The sequence below is a fragment of the Bufo gargarizans genome, chromosome 2 (genome assembly GCF_014858855.1).
Source record: "Bufo gargarizans isolate SCDJY-AF-19 chromosome 2, ASM1485885v1, whole genome shotgun sequence".
In the NCBI taxonomy this organism is placed as follows: domain Eukaryota; kingdom Metazoa; phylum Chordata; class Amphibia; order Anura; family Bufonidae; genus Bufo; species Bufo gargarizans.
The window spans coordinates 268,500,192-268,520,027 of NC_058081.1; the positions used below are offsets into that span (position 1 = coordinate 268,500,192).

Sequence of the window (19,836 nt, forward strand, 5' to 3'; positions counted from 1 at the left end):
GGGGGGCGATAGAGCTAGATCCCAGTGGCAGGGATTAGGTAAGTATGCTTCCTTTCACAGGGGAGGTCTGGCAAAAAGGGCCCCCGAAGATGAACTACACGTTTCAGGCATATGTAATTGCACCCTAGTAGCCAAAATTGGTAGCTGTTTATTTAGGTTTGCCAAATTTGGGACATTTATTTAGAAATCTGCCACCTACCGTAATGTAGGATGCATTAATATAATCAGTTCCTTCTCCTCCCAGTGAAGAAAGGCCTACTCTTGATCGTTCAACTGTGGAAAAAACAAATGTGTTAGTTATTCATGGAAATGCATCTCTTATATGGACTGCATACTCACCTGTAATCCTTCCAGGTAAAGTTTAAGGTAGTCCCATCATACATTGTTATTTATTGGAGCCTGCCTAAGTCAAAAGGGGCAAAAGTCCCTTAGTTTATTCCTACACAGCAGCAGGGGTCTGCTCAGAATGCATCAGTTTGCCTCCGTTCCGCCTCCATTGCGCTCTGGAGGTGGACACTAAAACGCTGCTTACAGCGTTTTGGTGTCCACCTGACGATGCAGAGGCAAACGGATCACTGACACAATAGAAAACGGATCCGTCCCCCATTGACTTTTATTGGTGTTCAAGACGGATCAGTTTTGGCTATGTTACATATAATACAACCGGATCCGTTCTGAACGGATGCATGCGGTTGTATTATTTGAACCGATGCGTTTGTGCAGATCCATGACTGATCCGCACCAAACGCGAGTGTGAAATATATGGCGCAGCTTGGTACTGGACAAAAGTAAAGCTGGAATATGCCTAAGGCCTCTTTCACACTTGCGTTGTCCGGATCCGGCGTGTACTCCACTTGCCGGAATTACACGCCGGATCCGGAAAAACGCAAGTGTACTGAAAGCATTTGAAAACGGATCCGTCTTCAAAATGCTTTCAGTGTTACTATGGCAGCCAGGACGCTATTAAAGTCCTGGTTGCCATAGTAGGAGCGGGGGAGCGGCATACTAACAGTCCGCACGGCTCCCAGGGCGCTCCAGAATGACGTCAGAGCGCCCCATGCGCATGGATGACGTGCCATGCGAACACGTCATCCATGCGCCTGGGGCGCCCTGACGTCACTCTAGAGCGCCCCGGGAGCTGCACGGACGGTAAGTATGCTGCTCCCCCGCTCACCACTACACTTTACCATGGCTGCCAGGACTTTAGCGTCCCGGCAGCCATGGTAACCATTCAGAAAAAGCTAAACGTCGTATCCGGCAATGCGCCGAAACGACGTTTAGCTTAAGGCCGGATCCGGATCAATGCCTTTCAATGGGCATTAATTCCGGATCCGGCCTTGCGGCAAGTGTTCAGGATTTTTGGCCGGAGCAAAAAGCGCAGCATGCTGCGGTATTTACTCCGGCCAAAAAACGTTCCGTTCTGGAACTGAAGACATCCTGATGCATCCTGAACGGATTTCACTCCATTCAGAATGCATTAGGATAATCCTGATCAGGATTCTTCCGGCATAGAGCCCCAACGACGGAACTCTATGCCGGAAGACAAGAACGCAAGTGTGAAAGAGCCCTAAAGCTGGAATATCCATTAAAGCCGATTGGAAACAATGTAAAGAAACTGATATATACTTACAGTACCTTGCTACTGCCTTATTTCCTAGCACAGGATTCCTCAACTTTTGTCTACTGGGCTCTCACCAAGCAAAACATTGACTGGGTCAAAGTCCATGACAAAATAAAAAATGTATCTCACAAGAAATCATTATTTTAAAGGGAACTTGTCACCAGTTTTATGGTGTCCTAACTAAGTGCAACATAAATAAGTGACTGATTCTCTTAGCAAAATGCTGGGTCACTTTCTTTAATTGACCCAGTCAATCTGCCAACATCTTGTATTGAAAAGCTCCAGCTGATAATGATGAGTCCTGAATATTCATGAGCTTCTGACTCTCCCCGCCTACCTGCTGCTGATTGCTATTTTCCATATGAATCAGCAGCAGGTGGACAGGGGAGTGGCCATATCTCTGAATTAAATATACGCTGGACTCAATGACATCACGCTGGACTCGAATCAGCTCATTAGCATGCAGCATCTTTGTGTGTATATTATGAGGTAACTATCTGTCACACCAGTAAGTGAATACATCTAAGGTACTTTTTAGTAGTTAATGATTGCATATAATTAGTTAGATTATAATCAAATATCCACACGACAGGTTCCCTTTAAAGAAAAGAATATTAAAGAAACAAGTAGAAACATTGGAGTTATCCCATGGAAAATACTTAGCACTTATCCACAGGATAGGTAACAAATATCAGAACATGGGGGGCTCATACAGCTGGGACCTTCACAATCGAGAGAACAAGACATCTCCTAGAATCCTCTCTGTAGTGGGCATGTCGGTCCACCGCTCCATTAACTTCTATGGGGCTGACATAGACGGCGCTTTGTCAATCCCAGAAAAGGATGGAGGGGAGGTGTCATACGTACAGTATAAGCGAGAAGATAAACTAATCAATGACAAATATAACAGATGGTAAATTCTGATCATGACTTTCAGGCTAAAGACCAAGATCTTTTATTAAGGATCTGTCATAGAGCTAATATGACATAAAAGAAAGTAAAAACCACTTATAACACATACCTGGAATAATGGACGAGGTTCTGTTTTTATCCCTGTTGTGTGGCTTTAATGCTGTTGAGTAGTCACACTGGAGGATATTGGGTTCACTTAGTAACTGAAAGAAAAAAATATGACTTTTTTTGCAGAATGTTATTTTATTCTAGTGTTCATAAACCTCTAATTGTAGCGGACAGTTACAGCAATGACAGAATAGAATCCATCAATGACTCATTTTTGCAGCAAAACCAATAATGCCTTCAAATATAATGACTAGAGGTATTCATTAAATTCATATCTAGATCTCCTAAAAATGAAGGTTTCTTTCTTACAAAAAATTTTTTGTCATGAAAATTGTTTATTAAACCGTTAGATTCAGTCTCATGCTCTATAGTTGGTCACAAGAGGTCCATTGTCTGTTTCGGGAGGTTACAGTGTACAAGGCTTCCATAAAAAAAGGTCGTTTTTCTTTGCATGCACAGTCCTCTAATAAATACGAAGGAATGTGAGTCTGTTTCCCATTCATTATATAAGAATGGCTTCTTATTATGTACAGTGTGTCATTTTGTCAGAATTCTCTGTCAGTAATAATGTATTATAGAATGCGCTAGAATCTCCAATACTGAATTTATAATTAGGCCTTTTTACAGAGCTCAAGGTGAAAGCTGCACAACTATACTAGAACATCTATAATTCACCCCAGGACTAAGATTCAAAAAAAGGAATTCAAGGAGAAACTACTGAGTCAAACCCCTTATAGCACACGACTTACCTTGAACTGTGTTTCCAGTCTCGTTTTTCCAGATGGGCCCGTTGTTAGGAGAGCATTAACATATGCATGAATATGACTCTCTGCTACTTCAGTTTCTCTGCTCAGAATGGCCTCAACCAGAGCATCATGAATGAAGATGTACTGTTCCTGGATGGGGTAACGATCAATGTAAGATCTTTGTATGACTAACACTAATCATTTTACAAAGGATGTGCTCAGCCAGTGAGAACAGAAAATTTGACACGAGTCTTCATTTACAATACATGTTGAACGTCTGCTGTTAATAATGAGGTCTGATTTACAATCTACACAAAAGATACTTATTTTAGATTAGATTCATCACGTTTCATATTTGTAATTTAAATAATGGCTGCAACAATCCTGTAATTAATATTCATTGATAGGCACCCCCCCAATGGAATAAATCAAATGCACCCCAATTATGAGTTTTAAAATGTATTACAAAAATATGTAAAACAATATAACTACATATAATTAAAAGAGACCTAATTACATGTGCATCATATTAAATCGTACATACAAATCCATATCAGTTCATAAATAAAAAATCCATATCCAATCATGCTATCATTGATCACAGATTCTAAACTTGAATCCATATAATTAACATAAACCAGGGACCATAATCCAGTGCTTCGATGATGTTATATACCAATATTCCTGATGATGTTTATATGATGGTCAATATAGTCACTGAAACTTATAACAGTTTGGTTTGACTGAATATATCTAGTTCATCATATTGGCTACATTATAAGTCATCAAGCTCTAATATAAAAGAGAGATTATTTTACTAAAGGCTTCAAACCAGGATCCTGTGGATTGATCATACTGCCATACCATATTGGCTATTACCTTATGGAGTGACTATATTGACCATCATATATACATCATCAGGAATATTGGTATATAACATCATCATATACATAACATAAGAATATATACCTTGGTAACATCGAAGCACTGGATTATGGTCCCTGGTTTATGTTAATTATATGAATTCACGTTTATAATCTGTGATCAATGATAGCATGATTGGATATGGATTTTTTATTTATGAACTGATATGGATTTGTATGTACAGTTTAATATGATGCACATGTAATTAAGGCCATTTTAATTTCATGACTTTTAGGTAGTTATATGGTTTTATATATTTTTCTATTAAATGTTAAAACTTATAATTAGGGTGCATTTGATTTATTTCATTTGGGGGGTGTGCCTATCAATATATATACATTTATTACGATAGAGAAGTGAGTCACTATAATATATATCAATCCTGTAATTGAGTTCATTTAAGATGTATATTCTTTTTTTTTTGTAAAAAATCCCAAACGATTGCCAGTGGCCACAACAAGTCACCAAACTTAAAGGCCTCTTTCACACGGGCGTCATTTTTTTGGCCCGGCTAAGAGCCGGGTGCGTTGCGGGAAAATGCGCGATTTTTTCTGCGCAAGTGCAAAACATTGTCATGCGTTGCACTCGCGTGAGAAAAATCGCGCATGTTTGGTACCCAAACCCGAACTTCTTCATAGAAGTTCGGGCTTGGGATTGATGTTCTGAAGATTGTATTATTTTCCCTTATAACATGGTTATAAGGGAAAATAATAGCATTCTGAATACAGAATGCATAGTAAACCAGCGCTAGAGGGGTTAAAATAAAATAAAAAATAATTTAACTCACCTTAGTCCACTTGTTCGCGAAGCCGGCATCTCCTTGTGTCTCCGCTGCTGATGAACAGGACCTGGGATGAGCTGCTCCATTAAATACCGGTTAAGGACCTTCGATGACGTCACTCCGGTCATCACATGGTACGTCACATGATCTTTTACCATGGTGATTCACCATGGTAAAAGATCATGTGATGACCGGAGTGACGTCATCGAAGGTCCTTAAGCTCTATTTAATGGAGCAGCTCATCCCAGGTCCTGTTCATCAGCAGCGGAGACACAAGGAGATGCCGGCTTCGCGAACAAGTGGACTAAGGTGAGTTAAATTATTTTTTATTTTATTTTAACCCCTCTAGCGCTGGTTTACTATGCATTCTGTATTCAGAATGCTATTATTTTCCCTTATAACCATGTTATAAGGGAAAATAATAATGATCGGGTCTCCATCCCGATGGTCTCCTAGCAACCATGCGTGCAAATCGCATGGCATCCGTACTTGCTTGCGGATGCCATCCGATTTTCACACACCCCATTCACTTCTATAGGGCCTGCGTCACGTCAAAATCGGACATTATAGAGCATGCTGCGATTTGCACTGAACGTACAAGTGATGCGTTAAAAACAACGCTCATGTGCACAGCCCCATAGAAATGAATGGGTCAGGATTCAGTGCGGGTGCCATACGTTCGCCGCACGGATCGCACCCGCACGGAAAAGTCGCCCGTGTGAAAGGGGCCAAAATGAAAAATATATATGAAAGATTTGACTCAAATGATCAACTATTAATAAATAGATTTTCTTCCACCGTGTTTCCTATTGCTATGAACTGTCGTTTTCATGGAAATGAATCAATCACAGAATTAATAGGTAAAGCGTAAGGAGTTGCCCAGCTACTTAAATGCATACAACATATTATTGAAATTATGGAGAATTCTAACAGGTACAGTATATCAAAGCTGTTTGCTGTCTATTATCTACATATCTTTCTACTTATGTATCTCATGTATCATTGTGTTATTGCTATGTGATCTACCAACTCTGACTGCACTTTATTCTTTATATCTTTATTAATGTGTCAGAAATAAAGCTTTATAAGTACAATATATTATAAAAGATAAAATAGATAAATATGAGACAGATATTAGACAGACAGATATAGATATATATATATATATATATATATATATATATATGAGATAGATAGACAGACATAGATAGATAATATACGGATGTAGTAGAGGTAACGCTCATGCTTTATGAGGTGTGTTATCTAAACTAAACGCGATGAGTTAAAAAATTTGAGTTAAAGGGAACCTGTCACCGGGATTTTGTGTATAGAGCTGAGGACATGAGTTGTTAGATCGCCGCTAGCTCATCCGCAATACCCAGTCCCCATAGCTCTGTGTGCTTTTATTGTGTAAAAAACACGATTTGATACATATGCAAATTACCTGAGATGAGTCCTGTCCCTGACTCATCTTACGTACAGGACTCATCTCAGGTTACTTTGCATATGTATCAAATCGGTTTAAAAAAATAAATAACAGCACACAGAGCTATGGGGACTGGGTATTGCGGATGTGCTAGCGGTCATCTAGCAACCCATGTCCTCAGCTCTATACACAGAATCCCGGTGACAGGTTCCCTTTAAGAGCTTGAGTGCTAACCCTGCTACATCTGGATAAGAGAATAGATAGATATGCAATGGATGGGTAGATCGAAAATATAGATAGATTAGATACATGTACATATTTTTTTTTTATTTCTTATTAACTTTAGCAGTAAATAAATACAGCAACAATAACAAGAAATAGTTACACATAGGTTTATTAGATAGACACAGATAGGTCGATAGATTGTATTGTACATACCTCGGTTTGTACCAAATAATTTCTCTGAGTTCGGATATGTTTTAAGAAGCCAAAAATGTTTACGGTGCCTTCTTGTCTAATTTGCTGCAGCATGCTATCCAGAACAATGTATGTTCCAGTTCTTCCAACACCCGCACTAGAATGCAACACAGAGGGATAAATAGACTAAATCCTGGGATCATTTTGGGCACCACCAGAGACATGATACAATCAACTTTCTCCATCCTTGACCACTGAATGACATTAAAGGGGATTTTTTTTAGCTGGAAACACCCGCCCCGCCCCCCCCCCGAACAGCTGGTTGAGAAGGCAGGAACGCTCGCAGTAGCACCGCGCCCTTCTCTCTGCTTTTCCTAGTCTAAGTGACAACACTTTTAACCTACAGTAGGAGCATCTCAGCCAAGCACAGCCACTATACACTGTACGGCGCGAGGGGCGTACATAAAAATCACTGGGCCCCATAGCAAGAATCTGAATTGGGTCATCATGTCTGGATGTGCCACATCCAGCACTACCATGATTTTCGTTCCTATGACAGAGCAGAACAGCGAACGCCACTAGCGCAGGTGTGAACATGGTCTGCCTCTATTAGATGTACGCCACTGTACAGCACTGTGAGAAAGTGCATCTGCCTTCTCAAGACAGCTGATCGGCAGGAGGCCTGTGTGTCAGATCTCCACTGCTCAGATACTTATGACCTATCCAGGTAATAGGTTACAGTAAAAAAAAAGTTTTGGAAGACCCTTTTAATGTATTGTCAAGTGCAGGACACACCTTACAGCCTACAGTAGATTAGGGTGGATGCTATATAGCAGTCAGCACAGATTATAAGACCTCCTATATAGATAGGTAATCCATTGTCAGTCTACTACTGCTTTGAGGGGAATATTTTCTCTGCAAGGTAATCTTCATAATAATAGTAGATGTAGGATTTGGATGATAGTATGACATATGCTCTATTGTTCTCTTCAAAGATAGATAAAGAAGCTATTATGGTGGCATCCCATGCTTGACGGTTGCTCTGCTCTTTCCAATGGGCACAGGCTCTGCTCTGCTCACCCGTATAGCTATAGAAAGCAGGGGAAGCTGCTGCAACGGGGCCCGAACTCAGAAGGGGCCTGCCTGGGAGGAGGACTGATAGATTTTACTGCCTGGGAGGAGGACTGATAGATTTTACATTATATACAGTGACATGACATACAACATAGTAGGAAATGGACGGAGCAGCTGCTTGGCCTGGTCTGAGAGAGCGATCTTGACTAACTGCAGGAACAAGAGTTGCATGGGAGGAGGGGGATGCTGGGGGCGGGTAAGGATTTTGAAGTACTTGTCTTTCTGTGTGTGTTGTAAAAAAAATTTTTTGCAAGCCTTTCCAAAGCCATAATTTTTTATTTTTCTGTTCACATAGATGGGTTTTTTTTCAGGACAAGTTTTACTTTCTAATGGCACAATTTAATTTTGCTACAATGTAATGAGAAGCTGGAATTTTTTTTCCAAATAGGGTAGAATTGGAGAAAAACTAATTTTATAGGTTTCATTTTCACGGCATTTCCTATGCAGTAAAACTGACCTGGTAAAATTATTCTCTGGGTCAATATGATTACAGTTATACCACATAGTCTGTAGATTTTATTGACACCCTTTTGGAGTGTGTATGACTTTATGATCACTTTTTTTTTTGAGGTGAAGCGACCAAAAATGGCAAAGTGACCATTTTGATTCTTATTTCCCATTACACCGTTCACCGTATGGGATAGATACATTTAGATTTGAATAGTTGGGGCATTCTGGGACGTGGCGATACATATGATCTTCATTTTCTATTATTTTTATATGGGGAAAGGGGGGTGATTTGAATAAATATATATATATTTATAAAAAGGAAACACAATGGCGGCACCGGACGACTGATGGCGGGTGCTAGGTCCAAGGGTATAGCTGCTTACCCAAGCTGTTCACTGTGGTAGCCTCGAGCCTAATGCCTCATTCACACGTCAGTGTTTGGTCAGTGATTTCCATCAGTGATTTTGAGCCAAAACCAGGTGCGGCTCTAAACACAGAAGAGGTGCAGATCTTTCCCTTATACCTTATGTCTGTGAAGGCTCCAATCCTGGGTTTGGCTCACAAACACTGATGGAAATCACTGACCAAAACTTGTGAATGAGTCTTTAGGAAGGATGCAAAGCTACCATAGTAATAGTTCCTATGGAGTACTGTGGCAGGGCTCTATAGGAACATAATGAGACTCCCATAGTATGTAATTCATTGAAGTCCATAGGGGCAGTGCTCAAACAATTGCATGTTTCCCTTAAGGGTCTTTAAAAAAAGTATAAAAATAGGTATGTATATATATATATATATATATATATATATATATATACGGAAGTTACTCCGTGTGCATTCAGTTTTCGTATAGCCGTATTTCCGTTCTTCAAAAAATAGAACATGTCCTATTATTGTCTGCATTGCGGACAAGGATAGGACTGTTCTATCAGGGGCCAGCTTGTCTGTTCTGCAAAATACGGAATGCACACGGACGTCATCCGTATTTTTTGCTGACCGCAAAATACATAAGGTAGTGTGCATGAGGCCTTAATAATGGCATGATATCTAGAAGGAATACCATATTTAAAAACATGAATGCACACAGGCATGATGGGAAGCAGGCAGAGGTAACATATACACTAAAATCCAGAGCGGACTCATGACACAAGTACATATATCACAATGAAAATAATAGTGATGGTAATAATGAGGCACACATGAAAAGTAGTTGACTAATGAACATATGTATAAATCTGTACAGCTAATAAAAATAAGCTAAATCAGTTTTCAGATTCATTCCATTTGGACAATGGCTTTCAATGGCTAGAATCCAGAAAGCCTCAAGACAGAGGAGAGCCCTCCTCCAATATTCTTTCTGTTTGGGTAGATTAAGGCCTCATGCACACGACCGTTGTGTGCATCCGCGGCCGTTGCTCCGTTTTCAGTTTTTTTCCACGGACCCATTGACTTTCAATGGGTCAGTGGAAAAATCTGAAAATGCACCGTTTGGCAGCCGCATCCGTGTCCGTGATCCGTGTCCGTTTTTTCCTATCATGTCAATGGCAAACTTGACTTTTCATTTTTCATGTCCGTGGATCCTCCAAAAATCAAGGAAGACCCACGGACGAAAAAGCGTTCACGGATCACGGACCTACGGACCCCGTTTTTGCGGATCTTAAAAAAACCTGTCGTGTGCATGAGGCCTAACTCTTTCAATAGCTTTCCATTGCAATCTATGGTATGTATTTATTTATGATGGGTATTCACAAAGTGCAATGCCACAACAAAATTTTGTACATAGATGAGATGTTCTATTAGCAGCCTGTGGATTTTCTCTCTTTTCCATCAGTTGGGGAGTTGATGGGCTCCTCATCTCTGCTCTCTGACATTATAAACACCCATTATAGCTCAGCTCTTATCTTACTAATAAAACTGTGGCTTAAATAAGTGATTATGACCTCTTTGTAGTTTAGCAATATAGTATGCCTGATATACTATATATGACATTCACTGCACTCAATTATATAAATATTATAGGTTTGTAATTATTGGTGGAGGAAACTATTTCTTTACCTGATTTGACATACTGACATCTTTGCAATCCGCATTTAAAGAAACGGTTAATCGTTTCTCACTAGAAAGGCATAAGCAAATTAGTTTTGAGCACCGTACTGGGATGGAGGTGAGTTGATCTTTTTGCTCAATGTTTTATTTCTTAAAGCACCAATAAATCCACACTTAAATATCAATAGTGTAGCATTAAATCTGTTCTCATATTTAAACCATCTGGGTATAAACCCTTTAACATAAGTTTCTCAGTTTAGTTTCAGTTAACCCTTAGGATACCGGAATTTTTTTCATTTTTCTTCCCTGTCTTCCTTGAGCCATATTTTATTTTTCCATTCACATATCCATATGAGGGCTTATTTTTTGCGGGACAAGTTGTACTTTCTAATGCCACCATTTAATATGGCATACAATTTAGTGGGAAGCGGGAACAAATTTAAAATGGAAAAAAACGCAATTACGGAAGCGCGGCGAAACGTATGTTGGTGTTGCTCTACTCCCCCCAGCTCTCGGTCTGTATGCCTCATTTATTAACAGTGCCAGTCTTACTTTGTACTCTTGCATTCTCTATACATGGTATATACAGTGGGATGCGAAAGTTTGGGCAACCTTGTTAATCGTCATGATTTTCCTGTATAAATCGTTGGTTGTTGCGATAAAAAATGTCAGTTAAATATATAGGAGACACACACAGTGATATTTGAGAAGTGAAATTAAGTTTATTGGATTTACAGAAAGTGTGCTATAATTGTTTAAACAGAATTCGGCAGGTGCATAAATTTGGGCACTGTTGTCATTTTATTGATTCCAAAACCTTTAGAACTAATTATTGGAACTCAAATTGGCTTGGTAAGCTCAGTGACCCCTGACCTACATACACAGGTGAATCCAATTATGAGAACGAGTATTTTAGGAGGTCAATTGTAAGTTTCCCTCTTTTAATTTTCTCTTAAGAGTAGCAACATGGGGGTCTCAAAACAACTCTCAAATGACCTGAAGACAAAGATTGTTCACCATCATGGTTTAGGGGAAGGATGCAGAAAGCTGTCTCAGAGATTTCAGCTGTCTGTTTCCACAGTTAGGAACATATTGAGGAAATGGAAGACCACAGGCTCAGTTCAAGTTAAGGCTCGAAGTGGCAGACCAAGAAAAATCTCAGATAGACAGAAGCAACGAATGGTGAGAACAGTCAGAGTCAACCCACAGACCAGCACCAAAGACCTACAACATCATCTTGCTGCAGATGGAGTCACTGTGCATCGTTCAACCATTCGGCGCACTTTACACAAGGAGATGCTGTATGCGAGAGTGATGCAGAGGAAGCCTTTTCTCTGCCCACAGCACAAAAAGTGCTGCTTGAGGTGGGCTAAAGCACATTTGGAATAAGGTGCTGTGGACTGATGAAATAATTTAGTTATTTGGCCATAACAAGGGGCGTTATGCATGAAGGAAAAAGAACACAGCACTCCAAGAAAAACACCTGCTACCTACAATAAAATATGGTGGTGGTTCCATCATGCTGTGGGGCTGTGTGGCCAGTGCAGGGACTGGGAATCTTGTCAAAGTTGAGGGACTCCACTCAATATCAGCAGATTCTGGAGACCAATGTCCAGGAATCAGTGACAAATCTGAAGCTGCGTCGGGGCTGGATCTTTCAACAAGACAACGACCCTAAACACTGCTCAAAATCCACTAAGACATTTATGCAGAGGAACAAGTACAACATCCTGGAATGGCCATCTCAGTCCCCAGCCCTGAATATAATTGAAAATCTGTGGTGTGACTTAAAGAGAGCTGTCCATGCTCGGAAGCCATCAAACCTGAATGAACTAAAGATGTTTTGTATAGAGGAATGGTCCAAAATACCTTCAACCAGAATCCAGACTCTCATTGGAACCTACAGGAAGCGTTTAGAGGCTGTAATTTCTGCAAAAGGAGTGTAACGGAACCGTTTCAGCAGACAAGGGGTTAAGATCCGTTTAGGTGATATGCCCCTTTCCGAGAGACAGGCACAGCTACTGCAGAACACCAACCTCCCGAACTGGATACAAAATAGCACTCCAAACTGGAACCTCGCAAATAGCTGTCAGCAGGCGAACAGGAAAAGCGTATCAGTCAGCTTACACTCCTGGCAATCAGTCTCCAACAGCATACAGGGAATCCCCCCAATAATGAGACAAGGCTCCGTCTTGAGGGTCAGCAGTGCTCTGACTGTACTTCAAGTACAGCCTCTTTTATTGATAAAAAAACAAACATAGTACTGCCCACAGGGTTTTGAAATCCAACCAATCAGTAATTCACAACACACACAATGTAAATACAGCAACCAATCGTTCCCGCCCCCTAGAGGACCAGAAGGGAGACTGCGACACAGGACAGATACAACATATCCCCACAATGCATCATGGTTTCCTCCTCTCTGCCTGGGAGACAACCGGGGGCAATCCAATTATCTCTCAGGACAAAGGGGAGATCACCAATACACATGTGGAGACAACAGGACAGACATCACCATTTAAACACACAATGGGACAATAGAACCACACCCAGCATATTCCTCCCAAGCTGACAAGTTACACTTATTTTAAGTTGTTACAACTTTGTGAGGTTACATTGTCCATACATATAACTTACATCAATTTAAACAATATAACTTGGGGGACAAACCTATCCAAAATTCACTGGAATAGGTTCAGGGGTTCAAAAGTTAGCATGGGCCATAATCCTGAGGCAAGAGGCCTTCAAACAGCCCCCTCCAAAACCCAGTGGCGAGGTTGGTTTTGCCACAAGGAGGATCTACTAAATATTGATTTCATTTCTTTTTTGTGGTGCCCAAATTTATGCACCTGCCTAATTTTGTTTAAACAATTATAGCACACTTTCCGTAAATCCAATAAACTTCATTTCACTTCTCAAATATCACTCTGTGTGTCTCCTATATGATATATTTAACTGACATTTTTTATCGTAACAACCAACAATTAACAAGGTTGCCCAAACTTTCGCATCCCACTGTATCTTCTGGTCCTTAGTATGGAGATTATTTTTTTATCTCCTTTTGGACACAGATTAGTGTTTATTTTGTCCATTATCCTTTACAATTATATATATCATTGTGATGACACATTGGCCAATATAGCCTAAATAACTATGCTGTGACTGACAAGGTACTGCAAGGTTATCTTTACTGTACATTTGCATCAGGGTTTTTATACCTCATACTAATTGTGATATTTTTTGTGGCATACATGGGGACCCAGCAACTGGGGGGTCGTCACCTTCTCAGCACTTATCTGCAGTGATTTTATATTTTTGCCACTTATGTGTTTGTCCTTCATATGTGACACAATAAAGATGTTTTTGTATTACATGTGTGGTATTTGTGGATTGGTTTGGTAGACATGTTTCCACACATGATTTTTTGTTATATGAAAATAGATAGGTGGTTGGCTCATACCTAGTGGCTATGCCGGCTGCTTTAGCGTCTCGCGTCTCGGGCTGATGACGTCACACTATCGCGGGACTAGGCAGGCAGGGATAATGCCTTATCCGTGGCGTCCGTAACTATGTGTTGAAGCGGTCCTTGTAGCTGGAAATTTTCCTTCTTATTATTATCGCATGGCCATGCAATATCTTCAATGGAAATCCAGTAGATTAGGTGGGCAATGGTGGAATTACACCTAACAAATCCAGGATCCGGAGCTTGTGGATTACCTAATGGACTATAAAAGGAGAGGAATGAGTGGCGCTTTAACCACTGAGGAAGGGGTGTAGACGCCCCGAAGCGCGTCTGGTGATAGGAAGAAAAGCGCCCACCTAATCTGCTGGATTTCCATTGAAGATATTGCATGGCCTTGCGATAATAATAAGAAGGAAAATTTCCAGCTACAAGGACCGCTTCAACACATAGTTACGGACGCCACGGATAAGGTATTATCCCTGCCTGCCTAGTCCTGCGATAGTGTGACGTCATCAGCCCGAGACATGCGATGCGAGACCCGAAGCAGCCGGCGCTGCTCGCCTCTCGTGAAGGATTCTGAGACGCGACAGCGGGAGTTGACACCAGGAATCAGGTAGGAACCTGTATTACCAATTTGAATGGCCTCAATCTACCGTTCTGAGCGGCCCTGTTAATACCTGAAAACAACTGCGGACTTATTATGCTACAAACACATTGTGTCTGCATATATTAGAAGCCGCAATACCATTTGGAGTGACCCGTTGCGGATACCTTTTGGACACTGTTATTTGAACTGCGGTCTGCGGTACCACAAGTACTAAAAGTGGTCTCTTCATTCTTTTGGACAATTTGCTTTGAATTGTGGTTTGGGGTGCCACAAAATACCATAAGTGGTCTCTGTATTGCAAATGCTTTACTAATAGGTGTTTTCTACAAGACCATTTAAAACAGTTTAAAGGATTGTGGCATCAATATTGAGTTTTCCACCCCTTATCAGTATATATATTCTTATACATTGGTACCAATTATTTTTATTTTAGTGTATAATTTTATGCGAATGTTATTGTTTTATTGGATTTAATAGGTCCTAATAAATATCAAATTTATCCCGATATCCTATGGTCCAAGTGTTGTGAGTGCTCACTCCCTTCTTTCCTCTATTTTTTGTTATATGGTGGTTTCTCTTTGGTTTTCTAAGGCATTCCCTTTGCGGCAAAACTGACCTGTGTCCTTCATTTTTTTATTCTATGGAAAGGAAGATGATTTAAATTTTTGTATTTTTTAATATATTTTTTAACATTTTTTTACTTTTTTATGGCTCATGATTTTAATTCTTAACCATCATGGTTATTATAGATCCAAGATGGGAGCAGAATTGCTCATTTCTGATGTTTGCCTAACACTTGCTGGCCAAGATAAGAATTGTAGATTCAATACCCTGGGTCTCTTAAGAGAGACCCACTGTATTGAAACCAATTACTGGCATCCTCAATGGTAGAGTTGAGCAAAGCGAGCTTTAGATGCTTCATCAAAAGTCGCTTCATTCAAAACTTCGGAATAATACTGTATGGAGATTCGTCTCTGTACAGTATTAGAATGTATGGGCTCCGATGAGCTGAAGTAAGTTATACACAAAGTCGTGTGTAACTTAGTTATAAACACAATTTAAAAATTGAAACCGAACTCTGCTTCGGTTCCAACTAGTACCTCAAGTCTTAAAGTGGTTTTCCATTTTAAAAATTAACTACCAGTTGAATATATAAAGATATATATAAAGATATGCAATATATAAAGATGCTAAAACATATAAATAAAATATAATATATAAACCGTAGAATTAATGGAAATAATAAAATGCATCATAAGCCTTCACAGGCACATCAACAGAAATGTACACAGGACCACAGTGTGAACAGATTAAAAAAGCCTGACCTATCCGTGTGAGAATAAAGGGTGAGACAATACTGTACAGAAGGAGGCACGCAGCATTGCAGTCATTAAGACCGTTAGATGCTGTGATCAAGTATGATCACTGCATCTAAAAGGTAAAGGCTTCTTACCGGCATCCTCTGCGGCCAATGAGTAGTGTTGAGAGAAGCGAGCTTCGGATGCTTCATCCAAAGTCGGTTCGTTCAAAACTTCAGAAAAATACTGTTCGGAGATTCATCTCCATACAGTATTGGAATGTATGGGCTCCAGTGAGCTGAAGTAAGTTATTTACGAAGTCTCACGTGACTTCATTATTCAATGAAGTCACGTGAGACTTCGTAAATAACTTACTTCAGCTCACTGGAGCCCATACATTCCAATACTGTATGGAGATGAATCTCCAAACAGTATTTTTCTGAAGTTTTGAACGAACCGACTTTGGATGAAGCATCTAAAGCTCGCTTCTCTCAACACTACTCATTGGCCGCAGAGGATGCCGGTAAGAACCTTTACCTTTTAGATGCAGTGATCACACTTGATCACAGCATCTAACGGTCTTAATGACTGCGATGCTGCGTGCCTCCTTCTGTACAGTATTGTCTCACCCTTTATTCTCACACGGATAGGTCAGGCTTTTTTAATCTGTTCACACTGTGGTCCTGTGTACATTTCTGTTGATGTGCCTGTGAAGGCTTATGAAGCATTTTATTATTTCCATTAATTCTACGGTTTATATATTATATTTTATTTATATGTTTTAGCATCTTTATATATTGCATTTTGAAGCCCCACAAATTCATAACTCTTATGTCTTATATAACTTTATAATATAGGCAGATATAGATTTTAGAATGTTATGCTTTATGATTTTGTTATCAGATCTAGAATGTTCCCAAGGAAATGTATTGTAATGAACAAATCTTTTGGCATTGGTGCAACATACCTGCAATGTACAACAACTGGTCCACTGGAGGTATGCTTGGCACTGGCGGCCTTTCTTACAAAAGTCAGAACAGGGAGAGAATATTCAGGTACACCCATATCAGGCCATTGCGTATAATGGTACTGAGTTATCAGCCGCTCATTCAGTCTTCCTTTCTGGGAACCCTGAGGGGAAAAAGCAAAGTAACATTTACATACACGGCATGACTCTAGCCAGTTTGAAAGGGTGGGATTATTATTTTAACAACCTGGGGTAGAAAATTTCCAGTTGCGCTGTCCTGATTAGTCTGCAATACTATACAGTACAGTACGACAGTCACTATCAATGCGTATTATATACCACTGCACAATATAAACCATTTTATGATGATATGACAGACTACATAGTATGTCTCAAATAACAATATAGGAAGGAATGAGATTTGTAATAAAGTGGAAAAGGGAAGGATTAAAAAAATCTAAATTTTATTTAACACATTCAGCATTTAATGGCAAAACATTGTAGAGAGAGTACATCTAAAAGGATATGTTTAACACCAATAATTCTTAATATGATCAGCATATTTTCATCCTGTTCAAAGACTTTTCTATCATATTTTCTATCATATATCATATTTTATATTTTGTCACATCATATACAGATTTATTGCTTGTCAGCAGCACATCCCTGTTCACATATTATACTGTATCAAGATCAATAAAAAAGGAAGTGGATGCATATCCTGTTGTGATTGATTACTTATTTTTTTTTTTTTTAACGCATACTAAACAGGATCTTTTAATGCAGAAAATGCAAAAAAAAAAAAAACATTTCTAAATCAATTTTAATCCATGACAAAATTTGCATGTGATGCCTGGATTTTAATATGGACATTTGGGCTGGTATATTTTATGCTTTGTGTGAACTCCAGGATTTTTTAAATGCAGTTTTTGAATCCAAAACCAGGAGTGGATTGAATAGGGTGGAGAAGTAGCATTTGCCCTAATACTTTCTCTCCTGTTATGTTCCACACCTGATTTCGGTGTCAAAAAGCCTGAATGTGTGTCAACACCCTGGCACTTCAGGGCTAATCGGATAATATAACAAAATCTAATATATGCAAAGTGACTTCTACAAAGGACTGATTCACAGGGTAATGATTAGGAAAAAAAAGTTTGTTCATGATCATTGCCATAATGCAGCAGTATTTTGTCTTTTTTCTTTTGCCAGAATGGGTGGTAGAGGCTTTTGCCATAATCTCCACCACAGATGTGAACCTAAATGGGCAAACCAGACAGATTGTTTTGTGATCAGCTGACAAAAGCCATTGCAATACAGCAAAGATATCAATAAGAGTATGCTGTATTTTTAGACTGCTATTTAAAGAGTTAAAGGGAACCTGTCAAAATGAAAATGCTTTGCAGTCTGCAGGAGCTGGAGGAGCGAGCAGACTGATATATCGTTTTATGGAAAATATTCCGTGTAATTTGTATTTGGCTGCCGATTGCACTGCATTTAGTGGTCACAGGTCCCTTGTAATGAGCTACTGCACTAGGCATGTAAAGGGAATATTTTCTGAAGATTATTTACTTTGATATTTATCATCCAGAGATGGGATTATTGTCCCCTAACAAATGTCCTTAATGACAGCACATCAGGATACTAAAAAATTAACACGCATACTACATAGTATCATATACTGCAAACTAACAAAACTGTGCCACATGCCCCTCATTTATGGCAGAACTATGTATAATGACTAGTTATCTTTGACTCAGTGGGTTGCCAGTAAATGAAATAACAGGTTGTCATTAGATAAATATGATGCATTAGTATCTAATGTAGTCAGTACTCTACTATATAATTCTATAGGTTCTGATCCCAATTGTACACAACAGAGAAGAAAGGTTTGGACATCAGAAAAAAGAAGTAACAACAAGAAAATAAGTAACATCTGTTCTCACTTGCACGTCATGCACATGGCAGTGTCCATATTTCAGTTAAAAAAACCAACTGATTGGAAAAGTACAGGAAAATGATACATTATCATCTAATGTAGTCAGTGCTCTACTATATAATTGAATTCCATGTTTTTGAATTCTCACTCCCATCAATAGGCTATTTTCATCTGTAAACAGGGATAGGAAAATTACTGGCTCTGACATTTCTGGATCGGACACATGGATCCATAAAAATAAAGAAATTGATGTGTGCATGGGCACATTGAAATGAATGGGTCAGTGTGCTATCTGTGAAAAAAATATGGTGGTGTGCATGAACCCTAGTAGAAAATATACCTAAAGGATTATCCATATGTCAGTGATTCACTTCGGAATTTTATATGTCTATATATTTTTGAGGATACAAACAATGGGTCGACTTCTGTGAACAAATACCGTCCTGATCTTGGGACCTTTGCGGATGCAAAACGATCCGAGTTTTTGTGTCAGTAAAACAGACATGGACATGTGAATAAGTCCTAACACGCTATATCTGTTTGCAGTCCTGTATGGGATGAATATCAACTAGTGAAATTGAGAATCTTATTTAATTTATTGGTACCTAAATATTGTCTTTACTCCTTGTAAAGTCTAAGGGCCGATTCACACGACTGTGATCGGACCTGGAAACACAGCCCGTGCATCTGTCGGGTCGCCTGCGGTTCCTAAGACCAGAACGGACTGCATCAGTTTGTATCTGCTTGTGGGGCTATTGCAGTGTACTCACATGAGGATGTGAATACAGTACAATAGACTTGCAATGAGATAGACCTACTGTATCATATATCACTATGAAGCAGTTAGTTTGGGACAGGGGAGCTGCGATCGACCCAGGAGATGCGTTCGACACATGGACCCTGTTTCCTGGGCCAATCACGGTCCTATGAAATCGCCCTTTGATGTGTGTTCTAGTTGCCACTTCAGTGCACTTTGGAAAGTAAATGTAATGTAAATTCA

The 19,836-nt window shown here is 39.6% G+C and overlaps 1 protein-coding gene across 3 annotated transcripts in view; it reads right to left on the reverse strand.

Moving 5' to 3' along the window:
• Window positions 1–19,836, reverse strand: part of PTPRZ1 (protein tyrosine phosphatase receptor type Z1) — a 250,893-nt gene that overhangs the window by 24,371 nt on the left and 206,686 nt on the right. For all 3 annotated transcript variants that reach the window (XM_044280285.1, XM_044280284.1, XM_044280283.1), the window contains 5 exons: window positions 16,901–17,064; window positions 6,957–7,092; window positions 3,391–3,537; window positions 2,643–2,736; window positions 200–273 (listed from right to left, as the gene is read on the reverse strand). In XM_044280285.1, coding sequence (XP_044136220.1) covers window positions 200–273; window positions 2,643–2,736; window positions 3,391–3,537; window positions 6,957–7,092; window positions 16,901–17,064 — 615 coding nt within the window. The remainder of the gene's footprint in view (window positions 1–199; window positions 274–2,642; window positions 2,737–3,390; window positions 3,538–6,956; window positions 7,093–16,900; window positions 17,065–19,836) is intronic.